The sequence below is a fragment of the Patiria miniata genome, unplaced genomic scaffold (genome assembly GCF_015706575.1).
Source record: "Patiria miniata isolate m_02_andy unplaced genomic scaffold, ASM1570657v1 HiC_scaffold_3, whole genome shotgun sequence".
NCBI lineage: Eukaryota > Metazoa > Echinodermata > Asteroidea > Valvatida > Asterinidae > Patiria > Patiria miniata.
Window position 1 is genome coordinate 12,581,415 of NW_024037069.1, and position 20,034 is coordinate 12,601,448.

The 20,034-nt window shown below is 41.6% G+C and overlaps 1 protein-coding gene across 1 annotated transcript; it reads left to right on the forward strand.

Moving 5' to 3' along the window:
* Positions 1–7,866: 7,866 nt before the first annotated feature.
* Positions 7,867–19,446, forward strand: LOC119737976 (nuclear factor of activated T-cells 5-like). The gene is made up of 6 exons (XM_038212659.1): positions 7,867–8,282; positions 8,659–10,073; positions 14,630–14,775; positions 15,639–15,795; positions 16,570–18,714; positions 18,928–19,446. The coding sequence occupies exons 2-6, from the start codon at positions 8,847–8,849 to the stop codon at positions 19,117–19,119; spliced, it is 3,867 nt and encodes a 1,288-aa protein (XP_038068587.1). The 5' UTR covers positions 7,867–8,282; positions 8,659–8,846; the 3' UTR covers positions 19,120–19,446.
* Positions 19,447–20,034: the final 588 nt, after the last annotated feature.

The following is a 20,034-nucleotide window of genomic DNA, read 5'->3' on the forward strand; positions in this document are numbered from 1 at the left end:
GCGGCTAGGAATTCATTGAGAGTGTTGGATGAGTGGATTAGCAGCAAGGGAATTAACAGCACGGGCCTTTTATGTCGGCCTAAAAGGCCGGTTGGTGAAGCTCTCTTTATATTATGATGATGGCTAATGACTTGTGAAAGGAATGGGTGGGTTTGGCGGTTGGTGATAGGTGTAGCTCGGTATCGATCCAGTTATTAGGCCTGTTGCGGAGCAGTAATCGAAGCTGCTACTCGGCGCACTGGGCTTGGTGGAATCTTCTTTTGAATGATGCATAAATCATGATGTTTGAGCAATTATCTTCTCGTGCAGGGGAGTGACTGTAATCTCTGCTCGGAAACTCGAACGAAAAATGTAAAATCCGAAACGTCGCCCCATCCCAAATTCAACTTCTGAACAGGAAAAGGGAGTATTTTATAAATCCTGACAGGAACAACATTCTGGACTTATTCGACCTTCTTCTTTCGTTTATATAACATTTGCGTTGACCACATGTTTCTCGGGGTTTCCTTTTGATAAATGACACAGGTATTGTTCATAGCATGGGGAAAAATAGGCATGGATTTTGTCTGTAACCATGGAAAATGCATCGCACCCGACCCAGCATATTGTAGCAATGAGGTCTCGAAGCCCATGCAATACCGTGTGAGTGATGCCCATTAAATTTTAGGATTATGAAATAATGACTTCAGCAACATGCACTTCCGAACTAATGAACTATTCTCAAAGATAGTCATGCTCTTAGTGTCCGGGTAAGATCTTTCACTTTGATTTCCCAGATTTCAGTCTGTAAGTATAATTATGATGCATTTTTTTTGTGTCCGGAAGAATTTTATTTAAAAATTTGGAACCAAGACCTCTTGCTTATGTGTGCCTCTTCACGCGATCAACGAGCTTTCCGGGAACAGTTAGATGTTTGGAATCTTCTGCTGACAAAAGATTTCAGTCGTTCTGAAGAGAGGCTATCCTCAAGTACAGCAGAAAATGTTCACGTAATGTCAAAAGTTTCTCAGTGCAGGAATAGGACTACTTCATACGTTTATACTTGGACAAACGTCGTGTTGAAACGACGCAGTGTGCCTAAAACCGGCATTGTGACGACAGCGTCGCCGTGTCGTGTTGGGAAAGGTTTCGTGACCTGTACTATAGGTTGATTTCATCCATAGATTTTATTCAAAAGTCGGCCATATTAAATTGAACGCGAGGTAAAGTACATGTACTCATTTTTAGAACGAGTAGAAGCGAAAGTGAGGAAATAAAAGCTCATTACAAATTACATGTGTGATATCAGTCCGCTCTGATGAATCAGCTGATATTTGTGATTAAACATACCCTAATGTTTTAAAACCATATTTAAATAAATGTGAAAGCAAAGCTAGGCACGCACTCCAATCATAAAATAGTCTGGCGCCATCCTATTCGATTATGAAATAGATTGGTACTCGTGAATAAGGTCTATGGAGCATTTTGGTCCCTGAAAAAAATACATCTGTACACATTTCCAAGAAATGGTATGTGTACATGATGTAGGCCCTATCGGTGTATTTTAAGCCTGTGTACCAACATTTTCCCATCCAAATAAGTAAATTATATCATGTTTTTACCTCAAAATTAAACAGGGGCCTACAAATCCGAATTGACATTGCCGAAAATGTTTTGATAACCAAAAATGTATCATTTACACAAACGGCAATTATGTTGTAAAGGCTATGTGTCGGAAATGCGTGTCAATACCGTATAGTGCCAGATTAACACAGTATACGGGGTGAGTAAAAACAGCAGAACCCAAACCCCCCAAAATATATTTCGTATCTAAAAAATATGTAGCATCAAAAATAATGATGACTGGAAAGCCAATTTTATAAGCTACTTTTAGATGAAAAAAATTACTGAAATTGCTCAATCCGTTCAAAGAATATCACCATTTAAACGCGATGACCCCAAAACCTGTCTCGTCCAAAAACACAAACAATTTATTGTGTACTCTGACAATTTTGAACAACAAAGAAAATGACACACAATATTTTCTGAACAACTGTCAACGACTGTAGTACACAATATCTTGACTAAAAATCCTAGTAAGGCAAACAATATGATTTATAAAATCCACTTGTTTTAAGATGGGCCTTCAAAAGGACTTTAATTGTTGAATAGATCACCAACGATTGAACTGAGGTTTTATCGTTGGTGATGTTTAAAAGACAATTGTGACGACTATTCTTTAAATCGCATTTTTGGACGAGAATGGTTTTAAGGTCACTGTGTTTAAACGGTAATATTCTTTAAACGGACTGAGCAATTTCAGTATTTTTTTCATCTAAAAGTAGCTTATGAAATTGGCTTTCCAGTCATTAATATTTTTGGTGCTACATATTTGTTTTTAAATATGAAATATAATGTTGGGGGTTTGGGTTCCGCTTTTTTTCTCCCTCACCCTGTATTTACAAGGAGTCATTTTTACAAGGTGTTCCTTTTTTTTTAGGGGTGGGGGCTGTGTATTTTGTGATCGCGTGCCTTGGTCTAATCGTACATGGGAATGACAAATTACCATTGTAAGTAGGTGTGAAAATCATCAGCTAAACAGCTGACAAATCCTCTTAAATTCCTCCAAGTAATCGCCGAATGCACTCATGGCGTGTAATCGATTATTGATTAGTTCTTTAGTTTTTTTCCCTCCGCCATATGTTTAATCCTCTCCTCTTTTAATCCCTGCCAGATAAGGTTTGGTCTGTCCTGCCTTTTGAGAGTGTGGAGCGAGTATTGATGAAAGTCAACCCAGTGGTCGGCACACGTGGGCCTGTATTCGTTGCTTAATGATCAGTGCATAACGACATGAATTATTCATGGAGTTCGATCGGCCGATATTAATAATGTGGTCTATTTGGCGGGCTTTTTAGTCTTTGTCATACTATAAGCGACTGAATGCACAGTTGTTGAACATCGAAATAAGAGAGAACCATAAAATGAACCAAATAGATATCTGACGGTTACCGTAGTCTGGTTTAAATCGAAGTCCATTCTCTAAAAATATAAGGACGTTTTAGGCTCAACAAGACACACAGATACATGTACTTAAGAATTTCAAAACGACTTCACTTTTAAAAACTTCTTTTTAATTCCAATTCACAAACTGAAAAAAGTTACACATTTATTCTGATGATCATTGTTAAAAATGTCCTGAAATGGTAGAGGCCTTGTGTCCATTCCAATTAAACAAAATAAGACCCCATAAATCTCTGACAATTAGTCTGAATTTCAAATAATCAATGTAACCTATCAATGGTTTTACACTCAACAGAGTAATTATCGTTTTCATTGTCACAGTAGTAAAGACAAACATGTCTAATGTTTGAACACAATCCGTCAAAATACACAGGCCTACCATATGTCATCTTTCCTTGGATATGACGTCAGACATGCATTAAGGCTACCATGCTCGTGTTAATTAACGGAACAAACATTAGTGAATGGTTCTGATAGCTACATCAACGTATACACCTTTATAATCAAGTAAGCTACCTATTCAATCAATCAATCAAAATCTTTCATATTTTAGGTATAAACTCGACGTTCCAGTCAGTATGCTCTGACCGTCTTGAGGACGGTCAGAGCATACTGACCGGAACGTCGAGTTTATACCTCTGGTTCCTTTCAGAACCATTCTCTTAGTTGAGAAATTATTCGCTCATGGTGTTTCCGCAAACCTTTCATTATCTAGTCTCCACCATGCAAAGCCTCAAATCTTACTTTTCATATTTTACATACACATATACAATTACTTAACATTCGAATTATTGTGTATGGATGATGGATGGAGGTCTCCACAAAGCATAAGAAACTTGAATATAATTTCAAGTCTTGTTGTATGAGCTTGTTGGAATTGGTGTCTAGGCTTACAAACAAATGAAAGATATGAGCAAAGGTTAGTTGCCCCCCTCCCCCCTCTCAGAATTTTAGGGATGGCAAACGAACAACGTTTATGGTGAAACCCATTCATGTACCTCCCCTTTACTTTCCTGTGCTCAATTTTCTGGGGGAAAATAGATGAATTCTGTGTGGAAATGTAGTGGATCATTTCTGCAATAAAGTGTATCATCTTTCGTTGTTTCAAAGTGGTAATGACTTATGGACACCTTTTAGGGTGACCTTAAAAAAAGAGTCGCTTACCAAAATCAATTTATGCGCATTTTGTGCGCATGGATCGTGAGCACGTAGAAGAACATGTAGGCCTACTGACTCTATCCAATGAGAGCTCACAGAAATTAGAAGTCGATAGCGCTGTCTGGATTATGCATGGTCCGGTGGAGACGAGCGTAAATTATAAGAATTGATAGAGGGCGCTATTACCGATCAGGGTGGGGAGGTGGGGCACGTGTACGTGTATGTAACACATTCTCAAGCCTAACTTTCAAGCAGTGAGAATGTGGCTTGAAGTTTCGAGTTAAGATATAGGCAGATTATGATTTGGAAACACGTCAGGACGAGAAACGAACACACCATCTCTCCATTCTTTTGTTAAACAGCGCCCTCAGACGTTCGATATTTGATAATGTCTCGTCCCAGTTGCTCGTCCCATGCAAAGGTCTTCTGTCTGAGGATTTGGATATTTTTTTTGGGGGGGGGGGGGGTTGTTAAGGCCATAATCGGCATGCAAAAATGTGGCAAGAACGTAAGTAGGCCTCGTCTTTGATTGAGGAGGCTTAAAAACAAAAGTTCTTTTGCAGTGGCGTATCCAGCTTTTGATGTGGGGGGGGGGGGGCAACCGCACTCGCACATCCGCGCCGAAATGTAGACGTGTTCAAGTTTTTCTTCAGACCCTTGGCCTCTGTATAAAAAAGGGGGTGGGGGAGAGGAGGGGGGTTTGGGCTGGTACCCATCTTCCAAATGGAGGCGCTCTTCAGAACTGACCATCATCATGCATACTGGAAAATATATGCCGATTTTCACGGCGCAGTGTAATGGTTTTGGAGCTTTCTCTTTCATTTTTTTCATGTCAGAACTCTCTAACCATTATTGAAATAGTTACTGAAAAAATATGTTTTACAAAAATCAGCCGGGGGGGGGGGGGCAACGTGCCCCCTGCCCCCTCCCCTCTAGATACGCCACTGTTGTGTTGTTGTTAATTTTTGTTGTGACTAATTTTCAAGCTGAAAAGTAGCCTTGGTCAATGCTCTCGTCGTTATTCGTCCCGTACGCGGTCAATCGTCGGCATATATCCTCACGCGCTATGCACATGCATGTAAAAATACAGCGCGAACAGCGACCTCACGCGGCCACTATTTTTATATGCAAATCAGTTGGGGAGGATCGAGAGCCTTGGTTCAATCGTCCATGTGAGGTTTTGGGGGTGGTGCTCATTATGTTAATAGCCTTAGCTGACCTTAAATGTCGTTTTCTTATTGGTCGATCGTTGCGTGGAAACTTGCATATCGGAAAGGTGGCACCGTACATAATCCATACACGTACACGTTGTGTGTCTCTGCACACGGCACCAATGCACAAAAACTGTGGTTCCTGTCACGTCCGCAAAAGGCGAGTAGCTGCAAATAATTTGATGACGTCCGGATTTACCAAGGTGTGATTGGACACTCCACATATAAGCCCCGCCTACACTTATCTGTATTCGCATACGAGGTCGTGCGCTAGAAATCCAGCGCAAAATAAAGAAAAACATAAGCTTTTGCCGACGATTGAACCAAGGCTCTCGATCGTCCCCAACTGATTTGCATAAAAAAATAGTGGCCGCATGAGGTCGCTGTTCGCGCTGTATTTTAACATGCATGTGCATAGCGCGTGAGGATATATGCCGACGATTGACCGCGTACGGGACGAATAACGACGAGAGCATTGACCAAGGCTAGCTGAAAAGAGGAAAACATCAAGTATCACTTTCGAAGTGACGGGTTATTTAGTGTTTTCATAACAGGAAAAAAAATACATAACACTTTAATTACTTAATAAGGAAAAAAAGAAAAGCATTAGCTTGAGGTACATCGTCAGATTATGGATCCGGGTGAATTATATATGTATTATACACCGCAACTCCGCGAGGCAGTCCTAACTTTATGTCAGGTCAGGTCCCTTAGAATTTGGTCATCACTGCTCTTGAAGTACAATAGAGCCTATAGCTGTTACGAATTTCTACAAAAGTTGACCTTGAATTTCACTCAGAGGTCAAGTAAACCGTGAGGATAATGGTTAGTCTTTAGCTAGCTCCGAGTCACAGGCTGAGTTATTCAATTCGGACATGGGAACTTGGCACCTTGCAAATTTGTCAGTATCGAGGAATATATTTTGCAGAATTTGTGGGTATGGAGCCGGGCCACGCGCTGAACAAACAGACAGCCTTGTGGACTTGTTGTTTTCCAAGTTCGAACCTTCCCTTTTTTTCACCATCACACAATAAGTTGAATTAAGATTATTAAGGGATCACACGTAAAAGTGCTTTCAAAGAAGATACAATAGGTTCTGTGCATCTTATTTTGTCTGATATTTTTACTTGTCAAATGCTTGTCACAAAACATTAGCATGCAGGGATGTTCACTAAGAAAGATCGCAAGGGAGACGGCCTACGCTATAAGGGGGGGGGGGGGGGGGGGGCGTTGCGGCTTCATCACATGAGATCGGACGAGAGTCGCACATTGTTCGTACCAAATGCGATGTGTTCATTTGGGGAGGTCCAATATTCCACCCATCGGTAAGTTGTTGATAGCGTGCACTGTAACATTGATGTGTTGGCGTGATTTATACAAACTACAAATGCTTTCTGTCATATTCAGGCCTAGTACAACCAAGGCATTGCTATAAGATTTACGACACACCGTGCACTGGTAAATTCAGCGAACATTGTTCTATGGATGCCTCAGGGAATTTTACCCCTTCAGGAAAAAAAAAACATTTTGAAAAACTTTCTGAGTTTTGGAGCACTTCCAAGAATAAGCCGGAGGCAAGCCTAAAATTTCGAGTCTGGGGCTCCTTCATCGAACTACAGATCAAGTGTTATTTTTGAGTTCCATAATAAACTTTTGTTTTGAAATGGCATTTTTTTCTGGCAAAACAAATTTTTTTTTCACTTTTAATGAGACATCGAGGAAAATAAACAGGGGGCAGTGGGAGGCGGGGGGCGTGGCCCCCGTTGGCCCCATCGATCCGCCAATGTTGGGACCCGGCGATAATTCAGGCGGTGCGTTGTGGGACAAAAGCAACCCCCCAAAACCCAACATTTTTCTTTTAGAGGGCTGTGAAGAAGTCTAGAACAAAATATATTTTTTAAAGAATTGCAAAAAAACTTCGTTGGGAGAAAAAATCCAACATGCTAACGAGTTTATAAAGCACCTTGAGCTGGGAACGAACATAATTTTACTTGGCTATTAATCAATTTAAATCTAACGGTACATTTATTGCGGTAACCTCCGCAATTTACCCCCTGGCCGTTATAAAGACTCGCTCAAAACACAAAGTAAACATTAACTACATTCATGTCGAATCTTTTAATGAATTCGAAGTTTGAAATGTGCGGGTTGCAGCTGGTGGCGGCGGCTCATAGATGCATTGAGGAATAAAGATGTGTTTTCCTCCATGATGAGATGAGCAGCGGAAAGATAACTAACATTTTTGATAGCGCAAAACGGCAAAAACGACAAAAAAAATCAACATTTCCTACTCAATTGGACCTCAAATGGCAGAGCTTACTTGAGTCGTAAGTTATTTTTAGCGAAATGATCTCTTTTGGGTCAGCTTCTTTTCCTCCATTCATCCTTTGTTATGGAGATGTCATCCATTGAAATCATTGAAATCATCATTGAATGGATGGACCGTTGGGTCTGGTGTGTGGGAACCCAACGTAGTGTGTGCACAATGTGTACATGTACATGTACGCTGCATAATATAGCGTGTGCAGTACCCGTCTGTGACATCGCCTAGCCGATGTACACTAGTACAACACCACTCTGCTTCACACGTCGTCATCATCAAAATATTCATATTTTGTTGGACTTTGCCCGGAGTCTGATTAACCCACATCTACTGCGATTGGATAACTTTGAACCCAAGCCAGCTCATGACCGCGTCACCACTCCGAAACCAGATCGTTTTTTCTTAATCCTTTGGTTTGATCAAATTCGCTCATGGTGGGTCGACCATTTTGAAGGATTTATTGAAGGTTTTGGTGTGGGAGGACGAAAACCGTTTTTCATTTCCGCGACTCGCAGAAATTTACCGACACACCCAGTAGCTGAGTGCAAATAAGGATCGTATTTTGTGGCACAATGTAAGCAGATTTGGGGGTAAGTTGGTTGGATCATCAAATAAAGGCATTTATGATGGCAAATTTACTCTGTAGTTCAGTTGCTCATGACATGCAAACCATGGATCCATCCCTATCATGATGGAAAATAATGTACTACACCTGTCATGTCATGAATGTCAATGCATGGCACGTGTCTGTGTGTGTGTGCTGACAGTTGAATGCTCTTGGGGCAAAGGGGGTTGAATTCAGAATTTATGCCCGGTACCGAGAGCAATGCCCGAGCTTTTCTGGGGTTAATCATCGGGTCAATTTCACTTCAAGATGTTGTAAACAAGTTTCTTGACGGCTTGGCCAGATCACCTGTTGTTTTCCAGTATAATCGAATTGCTTTATTTTCTGCTTTCACTTTTCAGATTGGAGACTGGGAGAATGCATTTGGTAGTCATTGATGGACTGGAATCAATGTATGCTGAAAAGAGTAACTCCCTCACTATGTAATGTGAGAACTGCCTAGCAAACTGCTCATTTATTGGACAACAAAGAGAAAATTGCCAGAAAATTTGGCATTTGGAGAAATTGAAGGCGACACCAGTGTCTCAATATGAGTAACGCTTTGAAATTAACCAGAGCCTTGGCGCTCAACGATGCCGGAGGAACGCAACTCTTTACCTTTCTCCTTTCCATGAATGATTTGGAAAGTTTCTTTGACAAACCGACCAAATCGTCACCCATTTACTACGAGGGCCACGAATGGTACTTGACATGCGGTGGCTACCAGTCGAAGGAAACGGATGACATTTACTTGGGCATGTACCTGTACTGGGACAACAAGGCGGCGGGGGAAGGTGTTAGCTGCCGAGCAGACTACCGCCTTATTGTCCGTAACGTCAGAGATGCTTCTGAAAGTGTGGTCTCCGAAGGTTCCCAGGTGGAATTCAGTGCACCGGATACCTTAGGTTGGGGCAAGCGAGAGCTAGCGCCGCTTCATGAAGTACTTGCTCCGGGGAATGGTTTCCTGGTGGATCCAGGAAGGACGGTTATCGTCGAGTTGGCGGTGCGATACTGTCGAACGATCTACCAACAATTGGTAGACTTCTCCCAGCTCCCGGAGCACATGAATCAACCCTATTCCTCTTACTTCACGCCAAACTTCTCCCTGTGTGGGTTCGACTTTTACATGTCGTTCTATCCTCTTGGTGATCGCAAGGAAGCAGAGCGTCACGTCTCCATGTACCTTCACCGGTTCAACAACCCACAGATCCCCGAGTGTCTGTGCTGCAGGATTCGCTATCGCTTCTTTCTGGGCGACCTGGTCTCACCGACCGGAGACTCCAAGACTTTTGAGTTCTCCTTCAAGACCGATCGCGGATACGGTCGATTCAAAGCGTTTGAGCCCCTTGCCAACACAGAAATGTTCCGGAAGGGTCTGGTACCACTTGGGGTGGAAATTCTCTCCATCATCCCCTTTGCGTTCGTGGAGGTTCCCCTGGCAACCAGAGGATACTACCACACCGACAACTTTGTCTTCGATGATGTCATCTTCCCAGACCACCGCATGAATATCTGGAAACTTGCCGCCAACAATTCCTCCAAGTACTTGTCGTTTCGGCTCGACGTTGAAGACAGGAACAAGATTTTCCCTGTCAATCGTCAAGGAACCGGAAGAGAGCCTCTCTGCACCAAATTTCTCCAGTGGAAGGCCTACCTACTTTCCCGCACAGACAGGAACTACAACGTGTCCGTCTCGGAGGTAACCATGTCTGCTTACTTCTCTCCAGCGTTTCCTGAGAAGCTGTTCAGTATGTCAACCAAAGTACCCATTCAACGGGTAAGTGAAGATGATGTGCCTAAAAAGGAGGGTAAGGGTATTGTCATGGAAACTGATGAAAAAAATAGTACTGACTTGATAAAGTTTGTTGATATAAATTTATTTTACAATTCAAACCAAATAAAAGTTCTACTCGGATGAAAATAATACACTGGCCAAATCACAATATCCAAGCCTCACAAAAAGTTTAAATTTTGAAAAGGACAAAGTTTCTGTTTTCTAAATAAGTGCATATAAAATCAGAGGAATTTGAAAAAAAGAAGAAGATTAAAGCAAGAATTTCCACTATACATAAGTCCAACTCCAATGTTTACAAACATCACAATTTTGTACTGCGTTATGCCCGCATGCTGAGCTCCCACCAGTATCAAACCACCAAACTAGGACTTTCATAATTCGTTAAATCGTGACCCAGCTGGGTACAATGACCGCAGCTCTTGGCAAAGTTTTCAGAATCACAGGGGAGTACTCTAATTTGCCGCAAATCAAATTCCTTGCTGTTTTTGGGAACTTGCCAGCGAACGTTCACATGTGGGTGTCGCGTTGGGTTCAACACATTTGACCGGCAATGCTCGGCATCCCATAATAGTCTCTCTGGGAGGTTTTCATTTCAACTGCTCATGTTTTTGGTCGTAAATTTATATAAACGTTCAGTGAACTTGACTTGGAACATGTCCAATTCCCCCATGCTGTTTTGATTGGAAACTTGAAAATTTAAAGCTAGAGTTGAAATCCTAAACTGAAATCAGCTTGCATCTTTGACCATTCACTAATATGTTGTTTTGAAACAGAAAAAACGTGGATACTTTTTCAGAGAAGTCAAGTGAATTCCAGTGTAAAAAGTCAATCATGTTTACACCCGCCATGCTTAAGATATCTAGTCATTAATCATTTAGGCCTAGATGATAACCAATAAGCTATAGATGTTGAATTACATGTAATGACTAGTACTGTTCCTTTAAGCTTTTTTGATGACTAGGAATGCTCCTTTAAGCTTTTTGATTCCCAAACGCATTAAGCACTTGCGTAAATCAATATGACATTTGATACAGGACATTTTTCAGGTGATGACATCAATGTTCTAGGCGTCCATATTCTAGAAATGAAATGGAATTAATATTATGTTGATTCAGGCTGTTGTTTTTTTGAGTGATGTGAATCATCCTTTAAAAACATTGAACCCATTAGGCGAAGTAAAAAAAAACACCAAGTTTCTCATCCCTGCCCGCTTCCTTTTTGGAGGCCGCCTGGATTTTTTTATTATTTTTTATTTGTGAAAAATGTAGTAGAAACACACCGAAAAAGTCTACATACATGTATTCATCGGAAAATAAATACCAATACCAATACAACTCTAAATGACACTGCAAATATGTTCAGTTCTCTTGTCCATCTTGTCTTTCATCTTTAAAAGTGTCTTTGAACAGTGAAACACCAACGGTTGCAGGAAATTTTGAAAAGGCGGTCATTTTGAAAAAAAATAAAAAATAAAAAATAAAAACCCCCGCTTCCTCCCTTTTTAAAAAAACCCCCGATGAGAAACTATTTTTTTTTTACTCGGCCTTAATTAAGACTGTTGTGATAGAGTTGTTGACTTTGAACTAGTAATTGTTTTGATCCCAAGAAAGAGCAGTAACATTAAAATACTATTGAACAAAACTAACATTCAGTTTAGGTTTGAAGACAGAAACGTTAGAAGACATTATGTTGTTAAATATTTTACAATTTTTTTTTACAAAAACTATAGGGGCCTATTTTGGGATATTGGGTTTTGCCCTCCGCCAATGTATGTTTAATAAACACTGTATACTCAGTCCAAGATAAAATTCACAAGATTAGGCCAAAAAAAAATAATAATAGTTCTGCTTCCGGTTTCCCTACCTACCCTATTCTGAGAGCCCCTACCCTAATTTTTTTTATGGGAAAAATGAGAAAAAAAACACCCAAAACAATCAATTTCTACCTTTTCCCCCTGACTACACGCAGACGCCTTCATATGATCGTACACAAACAAAATTGGCAAAAACGAAAAATGTCCCTACCTACCCTATTTTCGAATGCCATGTAATCGGAAGCAGAACTATTTATTTTGTTGGCCCTACTTGGGTGGGACTTGAACCCATGACCTCCTGCTTACTAAAATGCAGACATCTTACCACTCAACCATCGAGCTTGCCGGTGTCGGCTGGCCGTTTGAGTTTGATGTAACAACCAAACTTTTATAAGATGGAATATTAAAAAGATAGGACTTCATGACGAAAATTCCAGTTTATAAAAAGACAATTTCCCCCCCCCCCCACTGAAATGCTTAGTTTTTCTTATTTCTTGATGGCATCTCACTGTTACAATAAAGACAACATATTTGATAGCTTATGCAATATTTGGTTCTTAGACCGTTACTTAAATGTACGGGCAGTTTGTGTACATAAAGAACAGAAATACCAGCAAAATTTAATAGATTTGCTTTGTATAAATGAATCAACATCAGCACAATGACCAATCTCTATCATTCCAAGGCTGACTCATATTTTAACAATCCTCACCCATGAAACATGTTTGGGTTTTAGTCCTGATTCGGTGAACCTTTTCATGACTTTGGTCACGCTTTGACTGACATTTTTCAAACTAAATAAAAAATTTCTTTTGCTGTAAACGGTCCGTGGATCAACCTACATAATAATAATGATACTAGTGCAAAGGTAATGGGGAGTTACATGTAAGCAAATAATTTTACTCCGCTAAATCATTGTGGTTTAAATTGAATGCATGAGATGGAATTTGCGTCGGGGTGAGTAACACAATGAGTATACAGTGTTTGTATGTCAGTGATGGGCAAAACCTAATATTGATTTAAATTGAAGGTCTTGCAAACAAGTGAAACTGGAGTTAATTAGTTTGGACTAGGGCTGTACATCGGAATGGAGTACATGTACCTGACTGTTGATGTCAGGAACTGCTTCCACATTATGGAATCAGCCATCTTTTATTTACTTGGTACATGTACCTTTGAACCTAAACAATAAAAAAAAAGGTTCTGAATGTCATCTGTGGGGAATTTTCAAAATGAAATGAAAACCAGGCCACATGGGAAAACAAAACATATATTTTCACGTTAATGATGCTCGGGAAAGTTTACACCATAAAGCTATAAAGTTCACTGTACACACTGTATGACGCACCGACGTAGTAGTATTGTCGTACGGACCTTTATGAACAACCTGATTGGCAATTTCCGAAATTTGAATGTTAGGGTTGATTGTTCTTAACAGGTGCCTGTGTTTTTTTCAGTTAGGTACCCGATTCCCGTAAGTAAAGTCTGTCGCGAGCCAATGTGGCTCATCAGGCCGGTTTCAGTAGCATGAAATGACTGAGAATATTTCTACTCCCCCTGGATGGGATGCTAGTCCATTGCAGGTTACTCCCCAGCTAATGCCGGTACCCATTTATACTCCTGGGTGGAGAGGGGCAAGTGGGGTGAAGTGCCTTGCCCAAGGACACAATATATGACCAGCGGCTGGATTCGAACCCCGGACCCTCTGATCATGAGTCACGAACCCAAACCACTAGGCCACACACTCCCCCTATTCACACACTCTCACACGATTCCCATACTACTCATAAATGCACACCCCTAGTTTAGACAAAATGAAAATGCTGGGACGGAAGTATGTTTGCTCATACTGTATGCACAAATGACTCAGGGTCCAGCCAATCTGGAAATCAGGCAAAACCTTGAAAATGACTTTCCAGTTTTCAAATCATGGAAAACTCAGGGAATTTGGAAAACACACAAAAATCAGGGAAATTTGGCAGTGACCCAGAAGAGAAGGGTTTTGCCAGTTTGATGTACATGTATGTGTGTCTTGTGCCATGTGTCCAATTTGTGTCCATTGACTGACTGGCTATGGTGGCTTTTAGTGTTTATGCAGTGTGAATATTACACACCTCTCCAGACAATAACAATTGGCTGTGCTACACCACCTCTTGACTTCCCAGCAACCTCCTTAAAGTGAAAATATTTCTCATGGAATTTTTGAAATTTCTGAGAGAAATATCTGGGAAAACTTAGGGAATTATTTTTCATAAAGTGCTTGGAACCCTGGAAACTCATGCGCGCCTCATGTGTAAAGCATTAAAAACAAAAGGAATAGTAAATTTTAGAAGTCCAGGCAAAGAAATATAAAGAATTTAAAATGTCTTATAAGGTAAAAGGAATTTGCAAATTTTACTTGGACACAAACAATTCAACTAATGAAAGATGAAACCACCAGTATCTCTTCCCCGCCCGCCTCCATTTTGTCCCATTCTTGTTTTATTCATACATCATTTGCAATAAATTCTGTCTTTTTACTTGTTGCCAGGAAAATGTTAAATTATTGTTAAAGTTCGAAATCTGGTAGAAAGGCTGAGAGGTCCTTTGGATACAAAAGCATCAGCAAAAGAATAAAAAAAAAAATGGAAGAAGCCATTCCTCCAACTTGGAAAATCTGAAATCTTGAGCAAAAACAAAAGGCCTCCTTTAATTATGAGAATTGTACTATTGTTTGTATTTCCAGGCTAAGGCGTTGGATGGTGATTACTGTACTAATGAGGAACCATCGCTCCTACTTCGCATTGAGTTCTTCAATACTCAAGACATTCCAGGAGTCATGCAGGATTATCCAGTCTTGGAGTTTGAACGATTCAGACTCTACCAGACCAGGTCTGTAAGAGAACACCATCATTCCTATCACTTGAAGACATTAAGCGCTAACTCTTTATATATGACTTGAAGCTTTGCATGGCGGATGAGATAAAAATAGAGGAACTTTTCGGGTAACACCATGTGGAAAGAACTTTGTTCTTGGAAGAAGTGTGGTTCTGCAAAGAATCCTAACTCTTTGTGCATTTTTTGCTCGGAACCCTCTTCGAATTCCCCACTGTTTACTTAACATATGTACATTGTGAATTTTTTGTATCAATGTGCATGGTTATAAAAAATGATTCACCCTCCTATCCAAACATGTATTCTGTGCCAAGTTGTCCCTTCAGTCAAAATCAAACAAGTGACTGTTTTCAATAGTTAGCGTGGTTAGAGCTCCCAGCCTACATAAAGCAGGATTGACTGGCTGTGACTGTTAATGTAACTTGACTCTACATGCACATGTATGCTTTGACTCTATGTGATTGATAAGACAGCTGTGCCTACCGCTTGCCTGCTTTTGTCTGTTGACTGAATTTTACTAGTCACAGTGCTTGCTTGAAATATGATCTGACTATTGGTGACTAGGTTGTGTAAAAGGCATGGCAGGGAAGAGGATTGAATTTTTTACTGTCTGTGACTGTTCAAATAGCAGGGAGTTCAACACTTTTTTCATGAACCCATTATTACCTGTGCTACTTTGTATTACATTGTGTTTATGCACTGAAGACTCAGTAATACCATGGAGTGCTTGGGGCGACTTTGGGGGCTACAGTGGGTAAAAGGCAGGGCGGTTGTGGGCGCTACAGTGGCTAAAAGGCTAATGCTTCAACGAAAAAAAATTCTGAAATTCTTTAATTTGGAAGTTTCTTTTCTGATAACAGAGAGGGGTTGCGACGCTGCCTTGACGTCAACGGTTCATTGAGGAATCAACTGACTGAGCTACGTCAGAGACTGAACGAAGTCATGAACATCAGTGAAAGCAGCGGCGGCAGTAGCAGCAAACAGCAGTTGATGCGTGAATTCAGGAGCCTGCTGCAGGTACATCAATACGATTTCAAAGTCTCTCCAACAGCTATTTGATGTGTCAATTTAAAAAAAGAAAAGAAGAAATCTTAATTTAACTTAGGCTGTCCCGAATGCACTGAATATTTGAATATTTGATCATCAACGGAATATTCGAATAGCTTTTTGCCGGTTCGAATGTTCAAAGTTATGAAACAAATGTAAACTACACACGTACACACACAACTGTGATGTTATGTTATACCTACATTTGTGGCTATTTATTGTCAGATGCTACTTTTTTGTCGATGATAACTCTTTTGGTAATGAAAGAGTAACCATCGACAAAAAAGTCATCGTAATGACGGTTCATTGATCTGCTCCTTTTAGCAGGTTGTAGCCCTTGATAGTTATAACATACTTAGGCCTACTGCAAAACATCCCAGCGGCCCATAATATTGACGTAGCACACAAATTTTAACTAGCGCTCTTTGCGTTCAGCGTTTGACCGGCGGGGCATGCTGTTGCAGCTGGCAAATGTGAAAATTGATCAGCGAGTTTGGAATATTCAAATATTCAGTCAAATGCAGATTCAAATAATCAGTGGACAGCCCGTATTTAATTCTGTGAAATATCCTCAGGAAAGTATTTGGTAAGAAGGACGGAAGGATATCTTTGTTGAGATCCTTTTGCTTTTGCATTGCAGCCTTCTTTTGAGGGGCTTGCTTTTGTTACACAGGAATATGCTTAAGTAGACCTCTTGTGCATTTATCGCTTCTTTTAATATTTTTTGGTCTCGTTTTCATCCAGGCAAGTGACGAAACTGATTCATCCAGCCAAGCTGCCTATAAGTCCATGGTTTCCACCCCAGCATCAGACAACTTTGCCACCGCCTTCACCTTCTCCGGCACCTCATCCCTCGAGACGCCCGCTGCTGGAAGGATGTCTCCTTACGTGACGTCAGGAACCAGTAGAGAGCCCCATAACAAGATCTCGCAGCTCTTCAGTGCGCGTCCCGGTACCGTCTTGCCCGATTTTGGAAGCGCGCCTCCAACCACGTCAGCGGTTGCCATGCCATCACCAACAAAGAGCAAAGTAGCAAGTCTAGGAGCAGCCATGAGAAACTCCAAAGGTGGCCCGGCATCGTTTCTGCGAGGAACCCAGGCCAGAGAAAGTACAGCATCGTCATCCTCTGTCAGATTCTCAAAAGGTCCAGTTGACTACAAACCGATGTTGGGCTCGTCGGCGTCTCAGTCCATACTCAAAGACGGGCAGTCCAAATACTCCGGTGGAGCCATCCCTTCTCAGAAATCGACTTCTTCGTTGGATAGGAAGCATGCTGGTAACAAGCATTATGGTGCCTCTGCTGGCAATGCACCTGCCACTCACCCAACAGGAAGTACCAAGACAACACCTGAGCAAACAATTTATGCTTCTCTCTCCGTGCCATCAAATACTGTTCCTACTGTCAGCTCTCCCGCATCAAATACCTTCGCTGTCGTCTCCAAACAAGCCCCAAGGTATGACCCTGAACCAGCACAAGAGTACGACACAACAGCCGAAGCAAGGAAACCGAAATTCAATCCAAACATCTTCAAGTCGGTTCTCCCTAAGTGGGGCTCTTCTGGTTCAAGGGAGAATCTTTCGTCAGGAAAGGCCAGCACTCTTCCAAGAAGTTCACAGCCCGGGGAGCGAGGCACAGACTTCTTTGGCAACAGAAGCGTACAGAGACCAGGACCTGGGATCTTCAACCAGCCTGCTTCAAGAAGCACTTCCAATCTCACAGCCAGCCACAATCCTGCCCCGGCGGTCCAGAAAGTTGTTCCCACCCAATCTCCGAGCTCAACCCTGACAAGATCTGGAGGTATCTCAGGCCTCAACAATCCCGGAAACTACTCAAATCCTCCAACGACAATATCAACAGCAATCGTGATGCCTGTCCAAGATGTAGCTTACACTGAGCCAGACCGGATCAGGAAACCACCCGTGCCAGCTCCAAGACGTGGTTTACTGAAGAAGCCATCAGATGATGCCAAGATGGAGAGTGATTACCCAGATGACTTCAAAGCCTTTGACATTCCAACCAAGGACCCATCTCAATACTCAGAGATGTCCAAACCAGAGTATCCCCTGTCCTCGAGCCAGACTCCCTCTGAAGAGAAGGCTGCTTTCTCCCGGGCTTCAGTCGCATCCATAGATGATCCCATGTTACAGACCGAGGTCTACTCTCTCTTTGCCCAAGCTGCCAGGGATGGCATCAAGCTGGTTGTGGAAGCTCCTGAGTTGGATGACCCTCTTGCCTCAGCTGCACCAGAGCCTACTTCCAAGCCGAAGGAAAGACACGAACCAGCATCAAAGCCTGCCAGTACAGCTGTCCCTGCAGTCATCGTCACAGATTCTGCTAGTGCACAATCTGATGTACCAAGACGCTCTGTTGGTCCTCCACCGCTCTCCCCATCCATCTTAAAGAAAGGAGACTCCTTCTCAAGTGTCCAGGTCCCCAGTGTGAAGAAATCACGGAGTGCCAATAATGTCAGATTCAGTGAAGACAACATCAGCCTGACCAGTCAGTCTTCATCAGTTGAGATGCCAGGACAAGCTCAGCCAGTCAACAGTCAAGCAGGGAGGTACAAACCAACAGGCTCATTTGATCAATATGATGGTCATAATGGTCAATATTCAGGCGTTGGTCAGTCTTCACAGCAAACTAGTCAACAGTACCAACAACAAAAGTATTCAGGGTTTCAGGACTATGAACAGAAGTTGCAAGAACAGCAATACCGTACCCAACTACAAAAACAGCAGCTTCAGCTGCAACGACAGCAGCAGCAACAGCAGCAACAGCAACAGCAGCAGCAGCAGCAGCAGCAACAACAACAGCAGCGGCAGCAGCAACAACAGCAGCAGCAGCGGCAACTTGAGTTACAGCAGCAGCAGCAGCAGCAGCAGAGGCAGGTTCAATTACAGCAGCAACAACAGCAACAACAACAACAGCAGCAGCAGCGACAACAACAACAACAACAGCAGCAGCAGAAGCAACTTCAACTACAGCAACAGGAGCAGCAGCAGAAGCGACTTCAAGTTCAGCAACAACAGCAGAAACAACAACAACAGTATAAATCAACAGAACCTGAACTGCCTCAAAACCTGAATCCAGATCAAAAGCAGCAATATCGGCTGCAGCAGCTACGCCGCGAGCACCAGGACTATGTGAATCAACTACTGCAGCAGCAGCAGCAGCAATCTTCAGTCACTCAGCAGCAGCAGCACCTGCTGCAGCACCGCTCTGGACCAAGACCAGACGCGAGCCTGCCCAGGACAAAATCAGGAAGTTCAGGGGTAATGCAGACATCGATGTAAAATAAAGCCTGATGCTAGTTGCTCATGCTAGTTCCTTGTAGTTTTCTTTAAGTTTGATTGACTGTCTCGTGTTTAACATTCCTGAACTTTTGTACACTGTACAGTGAGTAGATGTATCGGCAGAAAATGGCGTCTACTAAAATATCAGCTTGAACGTCATAACCCAGTGTTTTATCTGTACAGTACTATTAAGGAAAGTTGTTATGTACTCATAAGTTAAAATTTCTGGATACAGTACATTGTAGGTTCTAAATATACAGCAACATGTATTCATATCTATAATGCCATTCCAACATGTTATTGATAGCACTGTCTTGTGTAATAGAGTCAGAGGGCAATGGTTTTGTATCGCTAGGATAGGCATTAGTAAACCTTTTGTGCATTCATTGTTGTAACATTTAAATAACAAAAAACGCCCTCTGAGATGGCTGCAATGCATAAGGTCTATTTCTGGCTTTGGCAATCCTTGTAAATACATGTATACAATGTAGTAGTGCTGTGCATTTAACAAAATAATTTAGTATTCAGCTATTCAAACTTGGATTCGATCAGATATTCAAATATTCACAATGCACAAATCAAATTTTACTTGAGCCATACCCCAGCCTGAATTGAATGTGCTGGTTGAAAATGAAATGGTCTGCCCTTCCAGATTTGCGTGCGTCTGGCAAAGATCGACAGTAAGCTTATGAATAATATCAAGAACATTGTGTATGCATTGATATATTTTTTGAGGAAGCTGATAGTTGGAAGATTATAAAGACGCTAGTAGAGCAAACGGTTCTCAATGAATCTCTCAAGTCATCCGTGTAAAGTGATTGTCAACAAAAATGTAGCATTTGGGAAAGTAACCAAAAAAAAGATGAAATCCAAGCTAAACAAGACTTTACAGTTTTTTGAATTTTTAATGGCATA